The sequence below is a fragment of the Paralichthys olivaceus genome, chromosome 1, assembly GCF_024713975.1.
Source record: "Paralichthys olivaceus isolate ysfri-2021 chromosome 1, ASM2471397v2, whole genome shotgun sequence".
NCBI lineage: Eukaryota > Metazoa > Chordata > Actinopteri > Pleuronectiformes > Paralichthyidae > Paralichthys > Paralichthys olivaceus.
The window spans coordinates 17,124,781-17,142,201 of NC_091093.1; the positions used below are offsets into that span (position 1 = coordinate 17,124,781).

The window sequence follows — 17,421 nt, forward strand, 5'->3', positions numbered from 1 at the left end:
GCGCAGAGATGCCACTGCTCATGGAGCAATTTATTGAATACAACTGTACTAAAGTACATGGAGAAATGTGTTTATTAACGGTAGAACCAGGCACACTCTCCATTTATATGTATTCTCTTCAGGCTGAATATATTTTAAAGTTCTTTTATTTGGGAATTCGGCCAATAATAAAAACAGTATAAAACAGATGTGAAGGGATGGCATCATAACTGTGTGCAGCGTCTCAACCATCCATGAACTGGAAGAATAACAAGTAAAGACAGACAGCTGACAGCTGCCTCTACAAATCAGTGGCAGGTTCTGCCACCGGAAGTGCCAGTGCGAGCTGCCGCTGCCACGATCGCAGCTCGCTGGTTCTCTGGAGCCGCCGATGAGTTCACCTGAGGGGTTGTTCAGCGGTTGTCCTGGGAACAGCGCGTCACAGCACGATCAGCCAATAGAAATGAGTGTTGACAATGACGTCAGATCCGGGAAAACCAAAATGAATCCAAATGAATTGTAGTTATTTTTGTGTTTGAATGTAATTTGTACACGGACACAGTTCTCCTTATCACGAACAAAAAAGTGCGCGCACATTGTTGTTGTTAATGTTATTGTGTGTTTATATATATATAGACTGTGTGTATATTTGTTACTCATGTTGTTGGGACCTGAACCTGTTAAAACAATCTTATTATGGGGACTTGAAAGAGATGAACATTTTGATGTTTGAATGAAGTATTCAGGGAAAAGCTGCGACAGTGTGATTCTGTGTCATCATTGAAACTAATATACAAGTCATTTTAACTCAAGCACCATGAAATCTTGTTTACTGAATTTAATGTGAATATTTGACTCTTGCAGCTGCTGAACACATTAATGGCGTATGTTCTGCAGCTGGAACCAAACATTCTTCACAATCTTTGCAATAAACTGCCCTAAAGAACCTAATAATGATCCGGTCAGCTTCAGAGAACAAAGTTCTGGAAAAAACCACTCCAACCCTTTGTATTAAAGATTTATTTACAAAACAAACAACAGAAAAACACTGATGCAAACCCAGTGGTTTATAGATCTCAGAAGAAAATGTGTCCTAAGGGGAACACGATAAACATTTAGAGGAATGTATTCAAAAGAGACTCAGGGAGGGGTGGTTACATTTACAGTGCCCTCAAAGACATAATGCATTTACAGACTTGCTCTAAAGATACTATATGCACAAGTGAAAACCCGTTTTAAAAAAACCTAAAGAATATCATAAAGAATATCTTCACACTTTAAGCCACACAAAGTAAACAAACCGCATTGTATGAAATATTTCCAGCACCACAGGGAACTTTTTTTACACTTAATGCAGAATTAAAGGAGGCTGGGACATGAAACAACTCGATGTACCTGCAGCCAAGAAAACGTGTAGACATCTGTTTTACAGGCTGGCACTCTGAACAAAGTTTAAAAGTCAAACAATAAAATCTACTGTCCACCCCACGTCCACTTTTGTTGCTTTATTTTCTGTTAAGTCTCACAAAACTGACATTCTCTTTATCGAGTAAAATTGAATGTTTAGATTTTCTACACATGGACTGCTGTATTCCTCCAAGTTACTTTCTGTGTGTCAACATAGAAGTTTCTCTTTCAAGTTCACCCATGAATTCTTAAGATATTCCTGATAAAGTGGAGACAAATATTTCTGGTACACATCAGGAATTTCCTCTTAACAAGAAACAATTTTCAGTGACAATGTATATTTTCGTTATTGATAATACAACCTCATATTCAATATAAATGTAACAGCTTTCTTATTAGATCTCAAAATAAACCTACACAAGGCAAAAATTGAAGAACAATAAAAATCTAAAACTTAAATTTAGTTACCAGCTCAAAACTTTCTGCGAAAGAAATTGGGCTCAAACTGCTGTGACTACATCAGATGCAATTTAATTGTGTGTAGTTTTATGTGTAGTTTAAGGGAACTACACAGATATTTTAAATATATAATGAGAACGTTTTTTTTCAGGGAAACTTGGTGGATTTGTCACATGCAAAATGTGTTTTTTCATCTTTCTCAATAAAACAAATCAAAGCTGACACTGGGGATCAGGAGCAGAGCCACATACTACCTACCTTATAGCAGGTGGAGTTTCCTTACGGATAATAAGAGTTTTAAAGGAATACACATGTTATTTAAGTCAAATGAGCAGCTGACACTGTGCGGTCTACAATAGCTAAAAATGCAGAATCATGATGTTTTCTCACCAGTTTCAAGGGCAAAAAAGATGATTGGATGTTTTTTATTTATAAATACTTTACATATTTAAAGTAAGGTTTACAGAGGAGATTAATACTTTATCCAATTTTTGAAACTGACTTTCCTAATGTAGGAATCTGTAGTTGTAGTAAATACCTGCAGCCATATTAATGTATATTTGTAAAAGAAATGACAAAGCTGAGGTGTGGCTGATGAACAAGTTGTTTCAAGGTCATAACTCTAGTTTGTTATGTGCATTGCTTAATCATTGTGTTTCATTAAGATTTAGTTTGCTGTTCCCCAGTCTCATGCTCAACTTCTGAGACAGGGAGCTGCTCTCTGATATCTGCACTCTCTGAGTCACCCACTGGCTCATCTCCCACCGGCACATCACCGACATCGAAAGCCCCATCTGATGTCGAAGGAGACGAGGTCGGCAGTGATGTCGGCTTTGCATCTTCATTGACACTTAATGCCGCAGAGCCCTTTTCCTGATCAACTGTTGGTAAAATTGGCTCTGGTTGATCAACAGCAGCAACATTAAAACTTATAGATGGGACCTTTTCCTCTAGTTTCATTTCCATTTCCTTTGGTGTCGGAGGAGAAGGTGTAGCCACAAGGTACATAACTTTTGTTGGCTGCACCAAGACGTGTTGCCTGCATAAAGAGGAGGGCGGCGTTAGTAAAAGCACATTTCAGGATAACACACAATATGTTAACAAATATTAAAGAAAAGGGCGACTCCAACAATTTACACATCAGTGTCAATTTAGTCGTCACAGGGAGCCTGTAAAAACATCTGTAAGATGACACTAAATCCGTTTTGTGCCCTTTCAAGAATGTATTTCTTTTTATGCTCTTCTACATTGTCAAGTGTTTGTTTTAGATTTCAGATAATATGCTGATCAGATGTGATGTGTGTATCTGTTTCTACTTACGCTCGATCTTTGGCTTTGACGTCTGCTGGGATAAAAAGAAGACACAACCTTTAAGACACTTGCATCACTCAATACTGAACCTGATTCAGGTGGAACTAGAGGAAAAGAAACCTACCTTTCTCCTGAATGACTTTGCATATGTGATTTGGTCGATCATTTAAATGTTTGCTCATCAGGTCACCGCCTGAAGCATCCACGAGGAGGTCGCAGTTGAGACACACCATAGTTAATCTGGGAAAAAACAAAAACATCTTCTGTCATGCTCAATTTCAAATAGAAAACACAATTTTTGTTGTTGTACAAAACCAAGGTGTGATTCATACGTACTTCAGTTTGGATGAATTTTTCTTACTTTCCCTCTTCAAAAATCTGTTTTTGGTGATGGTGCTGTGATACCTACGCGAGAGCAAGGAAAGATTTGTCAAATAAACCGAGGACATAATAGTATCACACAGAATAAAGATTCAATGGGATTTTTTTACTCACCTGATCATGTGATTCCCAATGGAAACTTTGCAACTTGTCCGATATTTACACGCACCACAATTGGAAACCATTGGGAAATGAGAAAAGAAGTCGTCGACTTGTGTATTGCACTCGATGCACGTTTGACTCCGCTCATTGATTCTGAAAAGTGGAAATTAGGGGGAAAAAGCAGTTAGTTGTGGTTTACTTTAAATATTTGAGACTTCTCGTTCATTGGTCAAGTGACATTCAAAGCTTGTTAATTTTTGGTGCATCTGTGGACAGAAGCAGCCGTGTTTCCACTGTCACCTTGTGAACCTGTTCAGACAGCATGTGCATTTGTTTTGAAAGGAGTGGGGAAAAAAGCTGCGTTGAGCATGTGTGAAAGACAAACTCTGGGTAAACAGAGGTCATGTCTAAAAACTCCTTGTAGAGGCTTTAAAGATACTGCAGTGTATAAATAAATGTTTGGTAGGATGTGTCACAATTAATTATCTTTATTGAGTGTCTTCATAGAGGTTTCTAGTGTAATATACCACCTCATTATTCTTCGCTCATCTGCTTGGAAACAGCAGATTAGTTTTGATTGCTTTGTCTAAATTAGTCAAACATTACACACTTTTTAAATAAAGAAATCCCACGGTTTCCAACACACCGAATTATATTCAGCCTGTTTAATGAAGTGTGTCTGAAGAATTAGCAATTGACAGCTTTGTGTGTTTCTAGGGTTTAATAGCATCAATTAATTTTCTGTCATAAATCCTCAGGAGGGGAGGCTCCATATTAGTGGATGAAGGATCCTGAGTGATTTAAACATGATCAGCTCATAGGATTATGGATCATTTATTTTTGGGGGACCAGTTTATTGAGCTTCCCAAGAAACAGTCCTGTTCATTTAAATTATCTCCACATTGTTAAATGTAGTACAAACATTTAATTAATTCATATAATACATTCTTCTCCCTGCACATTGACATTATCCTTCACTTCTTTCAAACTAAATGCCTCTAATAACAGATGTGTTGCTTTGTTGATTTTTAGTTGCTGCATAAATTTCCACTTTGTGTCATTGAAGAAATGTGTGAAGGGCTCCATAAGAATAAAATGAGTTGCTGCTGTAGTGTCTCTGACCTGAGATTCCTGAGGGCCAGGTTGTGCTTGGAAGCTCGAGCCTCTTTTTTCTTGCCCTGAGCCACTTTGCCTTTAGCAGCTCCGGGCGTGTTGGATTTAGACTTGGATACACTGACTGAAGGGTTGGCTGGCGAACTGTTACACATTAATCCTGGAGTGACGGTAACGGCAGATCGCTCAGGGGAGGTGGGCGCTAAAGGCGTCTTTCCTGAAACGGAGGCTCTAATGGTCACCTGGAAGGAAAACACAAGATGTAATGACAGTGAATTACAGAAAATGTGTAATAATCAGGTTAACGATCAAAAGACGAGGGTCTGAAATAAATGATGTGCTGATGCTGTTATGTCAGACCTTTGTACCCGGAGGAAGACCCTCCAGGGCTTTAGGTTTTCTGAAAGTCTTGTGGAAGTGAGTCCTGTGCTCTAATTTCTCCTTGTAGGTGAGGAAATTCAGTCTGCATTTTCCACAGCGATGGATCCCTTTTTTCTGAAGTAAGAAAAAACAGGAACACAAAAATGGAAATAATAAGCAAAGTGATTCCAGCCAATTGTCCTGCAATTTTTACGAGTCTGAAAACCGCTCTAGACTTTCAGACTCGTGAAAGCAATTGATTTTCTAAAAGCAATTAATTTTGAATGGCTCCAGATCTACTGTATTTACTGCTCCTGTAGAGGAGGTAAAGAGTAGAGGAGGCGAAGAGAAGCTGGCTTTATGTTTACAGTAAAGTGTTGGCAGATGGAGCTCAAAGTGCAAATCAAAGATAAATTAAAACAAGACCAATTAAGAATTTAAAGCATCAGTTGAATTTACATATTGCTCTGTGACCTTAATCTGAGTTACATTTTTTAGTGTCACCAGGTTTACCACAGACTGGAAGAAAAGCAGCATCATACCTGATGTTTCATGTAGTGTTGCATGTACATATGACTTGTTTTGAGAACTCGGAGACAGAAGGGACAGAGCAGGTCTTTAGTGTTTTCGTGGACAGTTCGGAAATGTGTCTCCACATCGGAGAAGAAAGAGGACCTGTAATTGCACACCTGAGGAAAAATGAATGAGAATTTCAGAGTCAGAAAAATGTTTACTTCGAAACGTTAAACCAAACCACCTCTCAGTAACAAGGAGCAGACCTGGCAGACATAAGGCATTTCCCCGGGCTTGTGGTTATCCTTCATGTGTTCCAGGAGCACCTGCTCAGACTCAAACGCCAGCTCACATATTTTGCAAATGGCTGAAAAAGGAAAGAAGAAAATCGCACATCACCACTGAGTGTCTAACAAAACCTTCACGTGTGTACATGGAGCTGTGACGATCACGATGTGTTTTACTTGAGGACTCCATCGAGCTGTGAGCGCTCTCGATGTGGCACTGCAGCTGGAACGGAGTCATATACTGTCGGTAGCAGTGCTGGCAGGTCGTGTGACTTTCCCAGCTCTCACTGTTCTGCTTCTCCAGCTCCAGGTGATGTTTCATATGGTTCATGAACCTGCACAGCAACGTGGACACACACAGCAAGGAAACGTCTCACAACCTTTTATTACAAAGAACTGAAACATAACTGAACGTTCGTCTCTGTCAGGAAACGGTCATTTACGGTTTTCGTTAACACAGTAAAGTGAGTTTTTAGTTAGTTAGTTTTAGTTGGATAAAACAGACATAGGAAGATATCACCTGAAAATCTGATCAAACTTGATAAGCAAGATTGATTATTATCTCGAGGATATGTCTTCAAACATCATGATTCACAACATTGACAAGCAAATATATTTAATAATCGATTAATACCGTCTTCATTTTTGCTGGCATTATCTTTTGTGTGTCTTAAACGGTATGACAACCAATTCCACATTGTTGGGTTATGGACGACTGGTGAGACGAAACACATGAAGATGCCAAACCCGCGATGGGCCTTTTGTCTCTCAAACTATAACATTTTTAACTCCATCATCCATCCATCAAATATATCCCATCTAACATAAACGTTAATAAAAGAAATTCAAAGAGGAATTTAGATTATCTGAGGTAGATAAAAGGTCACTTATATTTGTTTTTGTATTCGTATCAGACACATTTTATCTGTAAAACAAAACAGTGTTGCAGGCAAATTCTGTCAGCACACACTGGGCTCAAGGTTGACTAAAAAAAAATCTGTTCTCTCATTATCTACATATTCAGGAAATTTGACACATGAAAACAAAACAAGTGTCAAGCAGTGGGGGAAATGTAATATTAATGGACTGTGTATTTTGTAGCAGTTATGGTCCAGGTCCCAAAGGGTTTAAAGATAAATGAAGTAATCTCCTTGCACCTCACTCTCTAAGCATGTATAATGGCCGTTATAATATCACCAATTACACACGGATCCTTGTTCTGCCTAATGATGTAGTGCCCCGCGGCAGCAGCCAGCAGCTCCACAGCTTCCTGCCACGACACGGCCCATTTTTCAGCCTGTACATTCTGCTACCTCAGCTCCCCTAATAGAAATTTTATGTGGACGAACTACGACCTCGACTGTGAGGGTGCAGTTGCAGTACAAATGTGTTTCCCCATTAAAAGCAGCTTACAGAAGCTTTTTTTCGATGCGTTCTGAAGCAAAGTTATTTAATCAAGGGAGCAGTTCTTCCACCAACTAAACCAGCTGTCATTTTTCATCTTTAAACCCAAGAGGGAAAATGCTCTGATACTGTCATCCATCTGAGAAGAAAACTGCAGAGAGAGACAAAGAAGACGTCCTCTGCTTGTGTACTGGCACCAGACAGATATCTTTTCTGTCTGTGCTTCCAGTCCCAATCTGCTATTTGAGAGAATATCAATGATAATATGTGGATAATTTTTGATCTGAGACTCAGGGTGCTTTCACACCTGCCTCTCAGTTTAGTTTGAACCGAAATAACAAGTGTGAGAGATACCTCGATCCAGACCAGTAAAAGGTCTGGTAAAAGTAAAATAAATGTAGTCTGAGCAACGAGATGGTCCTGGTCTGTATCAAACAACCATGTTTATGATCATGAGCAGCATGAAAACATTTCTTTGGGGATAGTTAGAATTTTCTGACCTTGCAAGAAGCATTAAACAAAAGAAGAAGAAATAGAAGCGACGTGGATGCTCAGATTTTCTGGTGTGAAAACTTTGTACTGTTCCCTTAAATTTACATTTAATTTAAATGTATTTAAATTAAATTAGCATGACATATTACATTTGTAGTAGTGTTTAGAAACAACACATGTAGGTTTTAATCCATATTAACTGTCAACTGCTATTAAAATATTGGTTCTAAGGTTTGACAAATGACTGTGTGAAATCAATGTGATCGGGTTTGTTGCTCATTAAGCATCACGTGTGATGAAATCTGTTGCTTATCTTGGCTTTACGGAGCTTTCTTGCAGGTTTTCACCCTGAATGTTTAGCTGCCCCGTGGCAGCTTCTTGTTTAGGTTCACTCTCACTGCTCTAACTGCAAACAATTACAGCCCCAGCAGGAAGCTGTTTAAAGAGAAAAGGCTTTAAGGTGTAAAACACAGAGACACCAACCTGAAGACAGACACTGTTAGAGACAAGCTGGTGAACATAAGGAAGCATTTAGCAGCTAAAGAAACAGATATTTCCCTCAGCAGTGAGAGAGAGTGTTGAGAGGGTGTTGAAAGGAGTTAATATTAGATGTACTTTATCAGGTAGCCAGACACACAACTCCAAATGAATGAAAATGTTTCTACAAAACACAACATTCAGAGCTGCACTGTGTGCTTGCTGTGTGTCAGCAGGTTTACTTAGCAAAGAAAACCACAACCAATGGATGAAATTGATTTTTAAACTGTTATTTTACTGAGGGCAAGAAAAAAATAAACACAACCATACCTGATATTGTTCTTGAGAATTTTCAAACAGCTCTGGCACTTGAAAGTGCTGCTGGTCCTCTGCCCCTCCATATTGTGCCCATCTCCCTCAAAGTGGCCGTAATAGAAATCAGAGACCAGCATGATGCGCTTGTTCGCGGCTGATGGAGCTGTACTTTCAACCTTTGTACAGCAACTCTGAAATTAAGAGGCATTTAGAGGTTGAGAGCATTTTCCTCAAAATGTGTTGATGGCTAGGTGCACATGTTTACGTTTTATCTCTTATGCTATTATTTTTTTCCAATAAAGGATTAATTTCCACAAAAGTTTTACTCACCATCATGTGGAATTTCAAAGCTTCTGGCATTGTGAATTCTTCTTGACACTTGGAGCACTTTTTATTGATGCCGTTTTCCAGTTTGCCTGATAAATCTGTTAGATGTTACAAATAATAAGATACAAACATGAGTGGAGCACAGATTAGGCTTGGGGTTTGTTTAGTGATGAACAGTGTCTGTTAGACTGTCACTTACCTGAATTGAGCTTTACTCTTTTTTCGACACTGTCAGTTTGCTGTAGTATCAATCCACGTTTGACTGGTGTTGGATCTGTGTAATATCAAAAAGCATTTACATTTGAATCACTGCCAGCACACTGAGATTATTTTTTATTTTTTTAAATGTTTAAGTAAATCAAAAGCCCCTTTTTCACTGGTCAAAAAAACACTAACATCTGGCTTTTGTCTGTGAAGGAAACAGGACACCGGGTGTATACTCACTAATACTGATGTAAAAGAGGAATAACAAATGTACCTGTGTCGAAGCTATTGGCCTTTGTTGGCCCAGAGACGACCTGCAGAGTTTGGGAGATCGGCTGGTTGGGTTTCAGTTGATTTGGTTGTGTTGAGTACACAGTGGGGCTCTGGACATTAGACAACGTCACAATGTTGTTGCTGATTTGTTGCACCTGAGGCCTGTGGACAGCACTGGGTATGATTGTGCCTTGACTGACCTGCTGAAAAATCTGCTGCTGACCAGCTAGAAACAGAAAATATAAATTCTCAAGACAAATTTGACATGACAACATTAAAACTATTAACGATATGCTAAACTTTACTTATATTATACTATTACACTCAGGTTTACCTGCTACGATTGCAAATGAAGTCCCAGGGGGGTACTGCCGACCAAGAGAGGCAATAAACCCAGGGTTGTTCACTAATTGTGGAGAAGTGACAATAAAGCCCTGGAAAAAGTATAAATCCATAATTTAACATAATCATACTTCATCATGCATCAGGCACATTAATTAACCTGAAAAGCTGTTCACTAAATTGAAAACAAAATTAGAGTAAACTGAAAGTTGCACTTAATATTTGGAATATTAATTGAATGATACCTGGTTATTAACAATGACAGGTTGCGGCGTGACTGTGGTCAGTGTGGGTGTTGCAGCATTCACTGTATTTCCAGCTATATTCAGTGGCATCAGTATTTGTGAGGAGCTAATGGAAGGCTGAGGATCAGGACGCTTGATTCCTTGTATTCCTGCACTGTTCGTCTGAGGAGGTTGGGGCAGCGGGTCACTGCTCTTTTGGTTATTAGCTGTAATAACAAGGAAATGGACCAAAATAAACACTCAATCCAATAATATTAATAATAAAAATAAGAATACTTTTTTACAAACTTTCAATATCTAACAGATTTACAACAAATATTAAACAGCAGAAGTTGCTTCCTAGCTGCACTTATATGATAAAGCATCATTTGTGCTTTTGGGGCTTCAACATTCTCCACATTAATATATAAAAAAATGTGCTAGGACATACAGAGCACTCCGACGAAGATGGGTTCATCATCATCATCCTCGACCATGTGAACTTCAGTAGCTTGTTTCTGCCATGGCTCCAGCTCCTCCTCCACACACTCCATAAAAAGTTCAGACATTGTGAAGCTGCAACAGAAAAACACAATAAGTCAACTTGATTCAAGAGACTGCAGAATTTAAAAACATACACTTTAAAACTACCACTATTGCAAAGCAATGAAGAGATATATGCTGAAAACTAAAAGCTGATTTAAATATCAATACCTTAAAAATGGGATTTCAACAGACCATTATATATTTTGATACACTGAACACTTCTGAACTGTAAAGACACACAATCGTCTTCAACATGTTGCAAAGACTGGTGATAATAATAATCTGTGGGTTCACTGCTGTAAATGAAAAAACCCCACGTTACACGTGACCATTTGACCACATTTGCAGAATGATACGTTTCCTTTTGGCAGCAACCAGCTAGTGCATGTGAAACCATTACAACCGTGCACACACATGTGTGACTGGGGCCCCAGTATTTATTGTGGCTATTTCTAACTTGAACGTGGATTATATGTATTATTGCTGGAGAGCTTATTTTAAATCCTATTATAAGGTGGTGACAGTATTGGTTGACATAGGAGACTGCTGATGCAGATGTGCAGACAGAATAAATTGGGGCCCGAGCTGTTACACGAAGAACACTTTGCTAAAGGTTGTAAACATGATGTCTGACTTAAGATCCAATTCTGGCTTGTGTGCTTATATTGTTCCATGTTCAACTAAACGCTGCAGCTACTCGTGATTCAGTCACTGATGAAGAGAAAGCTGCGAGCTACGCTCCCCTGATCCTCTACTGGCTAACATTAGCATGTGTTAGCTCAGCGCTGTTTTGTTATTAGCTGCTCAGACCCTCTCAACAGCAGCGGTAGCTAATGCTAACCATTTAGCGTTCATGGCTGAGCTGCCGCAGTCTTGAGGTGGGATTTCAAATGATGAAGTGTTTCAACACCTCGATGTGTCTGTTTATCTCTGACGCGAGGTGTCACGGTGCCAGGGGTATCGCTTATCGATCACCGCGCCTTGACATTAGCCAGGCTAATGACGGTATTACCTGAGCGGGGGATGCTGGGACAAAGACTGTGGGAGCTCCGGCTGCCTCCCTCTCACACTCAGCTCCACAGCCGGGTCGAGACAACCAAACTTCGGTTAAGTCCTTGTCCACAGGACGACAGGGTTCACACAGTAGGGGACTATTTCACACAGGGAGAGGGGGAGAAGTCGTGCTGATGGCCCGAGGCGGCGGAAACACTCCGCTCGCACCAATAACACAGACCCTTGCTGCATCCGTCTTCTTCTTCTTCTCCTTCTCCATCTGCTTCTTCTTCCTTTGTATCTACTGGCGGTTGACAGCATATGTTTATGGCGCATTACCGCCACCTGCCTACTGGAGAGTGCGCCACACTTCTGCGGCCACATCTTTGTTCATAGTCTCCTCTCTTTTTTCATTCCTTTCTTCTCCTGTCCTCTCCTCTCCTCTCCTTTTGTTTCCTTTCCTTTTCTCTCCCTCCTCTCCTCTCCTCTCTTTTTGTTCCCTTTCCTTTCCTCTCCCCCTGTCCATTCATTTAATTTATTTTTCACTCCCCTCATCTCTTTTTGTTTCTTTTCCTTTCTTTTCTTTTCTTGTCCTCTCGTCTCCCCTTTTCCTTTGTTTTTCTCCCCTCCCTTCCTTTCTTTTCTCTTATCATACTTCCATTCTAAAGACTTAAATTGAACTCGATGAACCCTGCAGATGCCTCATGTTGTTAAGCACTGTCTGTTCAGGTTTAATGACTTATTAAAAGGGCAATAAAATGTGAATAAAGAGTAAACGTAAAATCTGATGTATGATTTGATTAAGTTTATTTCCAAAAAGTAAAATACATGAAATGTTCACTGTGAAACAACTTTTGAATCAGAATCAGTAAAACCTTTAATCATACCCACAGGGAGAGTGTTTCCTTACAATAGCACAACACAATGTAAAGCTAATATGTAAAATTTTTTTAAATAAACTACTCTTTCACAGTAATCCCAGTAAACAGAAAAAAATGTTCCCTTTAAAAGTTCATGTGTGAGGTGGAATCTGCCTCTTTATGGTACACAGCAGGTCCAGGGTCATGTCCTCCCTGGTGGGTAATCCTCAACTGAATAAAGATGGGGAGTCTTTTCAAGCTGAAGTCCCTAGAGATCATGAAGAGCCTGGAGTCTGGCTGTAAATCAAAGAATAAAACTCGAAAAGCAAAAATAGAGGGAAATAGTTGCAGGGTGAAGGTGCGCTGGCAGAGGTGGGATAAAACTACTCTCTCACTGCCTTTACGCAAGTTCACATTTGAGGTAGTATTTTCATGTGATACCATTTTATACATTCTTATCTAAATGACTGTTTGATATGGCTGCTTGATTTAAGTGCAAACAGTTTGCATGGGACTGGAGGCTTCTAAAGAGGGGCATAAGAGTTTAGGAAAAACAGATGTAGACCAACTTATATAAAACAGCCATGGTGAGCAAACTAAACACTGATGTGCTCCTTCACAGCAAGACATTTATCTTTGTATCAGATTCATCACTTCTCAATCCCTGTAAACATTAGTGCATTACAGAGAAACTATGAACTAATAACATGCATTTGAATTTGACATATTTTTTTTTTTTTTTGCAAAACGTTACAATAAACCTGTGACTGACAGGTTGTTAGTTGTTGAAACAGACGCTGTGTGCAGGGCTACACAGACTCTAGACAGGATGTCAGAGCCAACAGACTCACAATGGTCTGAACATCAAATCAATGTGCAGATAACTTAACATTCTGTGTCTCGATCAAGATGTTTATGTGTGTGACATAACCGTTGATTCAAGTTCAATGCGATGAAGCAAGGCAGAGGATGGGATAGAGAGGGAGTCCGGGAGCTGGACTGGTCCGTCTGCAGCTGGTTAGATGTCTTTATAGATTTTGCAGCATCGTGGACTCTGGATAAAGAATCAGACTTGCTGCTTTAGGACCAAGCTGTTTCTGTGGCTGAAGTCACTTTCTGGAAAAGCTGCTGATGATCATCTGGAAAACAGACACACTCATATGTAAAACAATGCTAATGATGATAATAAACAATAACAAAAATTAATCAAAATCACCCCCCAAAAATATAGGCCCCATTGAAATTAATAACTGAAAATAATGAAGAAAAACTCTCCTCAAAGTGATCCTCAATTTTACCTGGTGCTATTTCAAATGAATTCATGGGAAGATCCGGTGTCTTGAGAGAACCACAGTGAATCCCTGGGAAATAGAAACAGAATCCATATAAAATACAAGACCAGTATCCATGTGAAAAACATTTTATAAATGAAACAAGCTATAAGTTATCCAGCTAAACAATTACAAATAAATAAATAATTCTGATAAGATCTTTACTTTGTAGTTGAAGACAACGGGTTCAGCTGTTTCTCTGTTCAGCCTGGGTGTTGAATTCACTTGATTTCTCTGAAGAGGTGACAAAGGCTTCAGCTTACAATCTAACTGTTCATTTTCTGGAACAACAAACAAAAAGACCAAAATTGGATACAAGTTAATATTTGGAGAATAACATTTTAGCATGTTTGTAAGTATTGTAGTCCAACTCAACTCATTTAATGAACACTCCTCTGTTTAAAACAACATTCAAATAGCAATATATTCTTCAAACCAAGTACAATTTCACCAAACCATTTGAAACTGCACATATGATGACATGTTCTGACTCAACAGTTATTTGTGTTTTAGTGGAGCACAGATGTAAGATGTGTATAAAGAAAAACGTTGTCACATACTCGACTCTCTGACATCATCCTCATCTTTGGAGTCAAGTTGTGATGTTGGTTTCTGGCACGGCTCGAGCTCCTCTTCTTCACATTCCAGTAACAGCTCAGATGTTGTGAAGCTGCAACAGAAAACAACGTGGGACACAACAAAGAGACAAATCTTCATGGATATCTGTTCAGTTGTCAGTATTCTGGTACTATACTTCTTCAAAAGCGTGTAAGTAATCCTCAATTGTAAGATAAGTAATGAACGCATAAAGGAAAAGAGGTGCAGCACATCATCTGTGACTTTAACAAGAGTGTACAGCAGATGTGTAGCTATTGAACTATCTATACCACAGGGGAGATTGAGCCACTCCCAGCTGACACTGGACAAGAGGTGGGGTACACCCTGGACATGTCGGCAGCATATCACAGAGCCAACATACAGAGGTAAACAACCACAGTCACATTCACAACAGTCACCAGTTAAGTTAAACCCAAGCTACTGTTCAGTAACTAATGAATCTGTCGTTTTCACTTTTTCAATCAGAGTTTTATTTTCGTCTTGCGGCCCATTTTCAGGTACCTCTGATTACGAATTAGTGGCACGTAGACGTCCTCATCACAGATGTCATCCGCTCCTGCTGGGCTGTGTTCAGTTGTGTCTGGGATGTTTTCTATATCATTATCCAAAAAATGAAAGACGTCATCTGCTCCTGCTGCTCTCTGTTCAGTTGTGTCTAGGATGTTTTCGATATCATTATCCAAGGCAGATCTATTAAAAAAAAAAGAAAAAAAAAAAATTAAATCAAATGAATCACACAAGCACGAATTTACATCATCATAAATGGTGACCTCCATCTCTACAACATGGAAAATGACATTACAGTGGGGACACTGCAGCACTGACAGACATATGTACCTACTGAAATGTACATTGTATTAATCTGACCTGGAGCCTGTCCACCTCTCTCCATATGTGTGACACCATCTTGCTGGTGCTTACCTCTTTACACACATGATGTCACACACATCTTCTTCTGATGAAGCAAAAGTTGTTACAGAAGGTCGACATTCATTGACACAGAGTCACAGAGGAACTCAAGAGCAATACAAACTGATTCTGTTTATAGCGACCCAAAGTAACTGCCATGTTCTTGGTTATATTCTGGCTGAGTAGCTCATGATGTCATCTGACCTAGATTAAGTAAAGGCAAATATATGTTTTATGAATTATTAAGTTATCTGTCGTAGTCAGGAGGCTCAGGCCTTAGTTGAAACATACTAGAGGGAATGTGTGAGTGTTCTTATATATTTAAATACTATATATATATATATATATATATATGGCCAAAACAATGTAAAAGGTCATGTTTAGTCAGTGCAAGTGATAAAAACAAGGCAAAGTTATGACTTATTACCTTTTAGGGGCAGATTTATGTCCAAGGCTTGATAGTGTTTTTTCATAACTGTAAAAGAATAGATATTATCAATAGTAACAATGATTAAAATGTTTATACCCTTTGATGAAAAAACTGAGATACATGGATTCACAAATCCCTGTTCTTGTTTAAAACCTATTTGTGTTTAAAAAAGTAAGAGTTTAAAATAACTCACAGCCTGGATGTTATTTCATTAAACATTTCATGAATAGCAATTCCCTGCATGGCCTACTTATTCCTGAAATGACTATATAGTTCTGCCAATCTGCAACCAATAATTTTGGGTGTTTTTACTGATTCATTTATTTCCAATTCCAGTGAAGTACTGGAAAATAAACAATGTGTAAACCATGTTTCTGTTTATCTGGGTACTTTCATTTGGTAAAAACATCTGTGCTTGTCCAACAGGTGGCAGTCTGCAATTAAAAATAGAGGATAAAGGTTCCTCCCATGGATTCATGCTTCAGTATATTAGAAAAACTGATTTAGATGATCCTTGAATTTCCTCCTGTGTGGCTTTTTGGTTATTATTTTTAAGTTTAAAAATTTCTATTGACTAATAAAAAAATGTTTAAAGAAATGTAAAACTATGCCAAAGCACATTTTTCCATAAAAAGAGTCGTAGTCTAACCACGGGGAGGCATTCATGTGTGAGGTGAATCCTGGATTTGTGAAAATCGTTCCTCCTTAACCGCAGCACATTCACAGTTTATTAAAAAAGCCACATCTTCTCCCTGATTGTCCCCTTTGTTGTGTGATTGGTCATTAAGTTCAGTAATTTCCCTATTTGGGATCAATAGAGTACCTCTAACTACGTACATCCATCTAAAGAGGCAGCAGTATTAAAATGAGACGTTTCATAACCAGTTAAAAACTCCTCATAGTATGTCAGTGTGCTTTCTCCTAATTACTTACTGGATACTTTCATTATTTTATAATGTAATCTTCTTTTTACTATTTTCTCAGGTATAACTTTTTTTTTAATGTCTGCTCTTTGCTGTGTGCTCTCTTTAAATAGTTTCTTGCTTCTTAACTGTTTCCCATTGTTTCACCTTGTAACTGGGTTGTAAAGTGCTGTATGAATAAAGATTATTATTAACGTGTTATTCTTAAAGCTGGATTGCATTCAATGTGAAACACGATGTTGTTTTAAACGCGTTAAATCAAATAACGACTTATTGTTGAAATAAGGATCATTTGTTCCTTTTTGACCGCTCCAAGCACCCGTACCGTAAAGCCCAGAGTAGAGGAGCATCGGGAAGCAGCCCTGACCCGACTCTCTGCAGAGGAGGAGCAGTGAGCAGCGTGGACAGTGGACATCTCGTGTCCTCACAGTCAGCCCAGTCCACACACAGCTGAACCAGTGTGACCCACCTTTCGAGCAGATAATGTGCGAACTCCGCGTCCGTGTCCAAGCCCGTTGCCCCTCGGAGGTCTTTCCAACGCCGGAAAGCTTCGCTGATGTTAATGCGAGTCTTATCTCTCGCCTTGTCACGTAACTTCTTCTTCCGTTTATCTTCTAAAGTGCTCCTTTGTCTGCAGGCCATCATGCACAGAGCTCACGCTGTCATAGTTTAGAGCATTATCACTGCTACGTTTACTAAGTTTGCTCCATATCCTGCTTTTTCTTATTCTCCCCCTGCGCATGGTCCTGTGCCTGCACACGGGCGCCTCCTGTTGTTGATTGGCCGTAACGAGCAGATTCACTGATATTTGATCGATCATCTCGAGTTAAAACCACAGTTT

At 39.1% G+C, this 17,421-nt stretch overlaps 2 protein-coding genes across 5 annotated transcripts; both read right to left on the reverse strand.

Moving 5' to 3' along the window:
• Nucleotides 1-984: 984 nt before the first annotated feature.
• On the reverse strand, nt 985-11,791 carry LOC109636923 (zinc finger protein 280C). 2 transcript variants are annotated; one of them, XM_020098960.2, is made up of 18 exons: nt 11,529-11,791; nt 10,422-10,546; nt 9,992-10,197; nt 9,739-9,838; nt 9,406-9,630; nt 9,127-9,201; nt 8,931-9,025; nt 8,616-8,791; nt 6,090-6,247; nt 5,892-5,992; nt 5,655-5,801; nt 5,113-5,247; nt 4,762-4,994; nt 3,652-3,792; nt 3,493-3,561; nt 3,281-3,396; nt 3,166-3,187; nt 985-2,884 (listed from the first exon to the last, which is right to left on the reverse strand). In XM_020098960.2, exons 2-18 carry the CDS (start codon nt 10,537-10,539, stop codon nt 2,506-2,508), a joined length of 2,496 nt encoding a protein of 831 aa, XP_019954519.2. In that variant the 5' UTR covers nt 10,540-10,546; nt 11,529-11,791; the 3' UTR covers nt 985-2,505. The 2 variants fall into 2 exon arrangements, with proteins under 2 accessions (XP_019954519.2, XP_019954518.2); XM_020098959.2 differs by having other exon boundaries at nt 3,166-3,190.
• A 508-nt stretch (nt 11,792-12,299) lies between these two features.
• On the reverse strand, nt 12,300-17,411 carry LOC109636734 (uncharacterized). 3 transcript variants are annotated; one of them, XM_020098652.2, is made up of 7 exons: nt 17,050-17,411; nt 15,655-15,702; nt 14,820-15,008; nt 14,261-14,370; nt 13,866-13,981; nt 13,668-13,730; nt 12,300-13,508 (listed from the first exon to the last, which is right to left on the reverse strand). In XM_020098652.2, the coding sequence occupies exons 1-6, from the start codon at nt 17,223-17,225 to the stop codon at nt 13,689-13,691; spliced, it is 681 nt and encodes a 226-aa protein (XP_019954211.2). In that variant the 5' UTR covers nt 17,226-17,411; the 3' UTR covers nt 12,300-13,508; nt 13,668-13,688. The 3 variants fall into 3 exon arrangements, with proteins under 3 accessions (XP_019954211.2, XP_069379899.1, XP_019954212.2); XM_069523798.1 differs by having other exon boundaries at nt 16,906-17,314; XM_020098653.2 differs by lacking the exon at nt 15,655-15,702 and having other exon boundaries at nt 17,050-17,306.
• Between the last annotated feature and the right edge of the window lie 10 nt (nt 17,412-17,421).

Bases quoted from the DNA above. Each gene is read 5' to 3' on its own strand.
- LOC109636923 (XM_020098959.2), bottom strand. From the start codon at position 10,539: ATGTCTGAACTTTTTATGGAGTGTGTGGAGGAGGAGCTGGAGCCATGG. The intron at 4,995-5,112 runs GTCTGACATAAC...TTTTCCTTCCAG, and splicing joins GTCTTCCTCCGGGTACAAAG to GTGACCATTAGAGCCTCCGT. The intron at 3,191-3,280 runs GTAGGTTTCTTT...TTTTTATCCCAG, and splicing joins CAAAGTCATTCAGGAGAAAG to CAGACGTCAAAGCCAAAGAT.
- LOC109636734 (XM_069523798.1), bottom strand. From the start codon at position 17,225: ATGATGGCCTGCAGACAAAGGAGCACTTTAGAAGATAAACGGAAGAAG. The intron at 15,703-16,905 runs GTACGGGTGCTT...ATTCTTTTACAG, and splicing joins CCTCTACTCTGGGCTTTACG to TTATGAAAAAACACTATCAA. The intron at 13,731-13,865 runs GTAAAGATCTTA...TCTATTTCCCAG, and splicing joins CCGTTGTCTTCAACTACAAA to GGATTCACTGTGGTTCTCTC.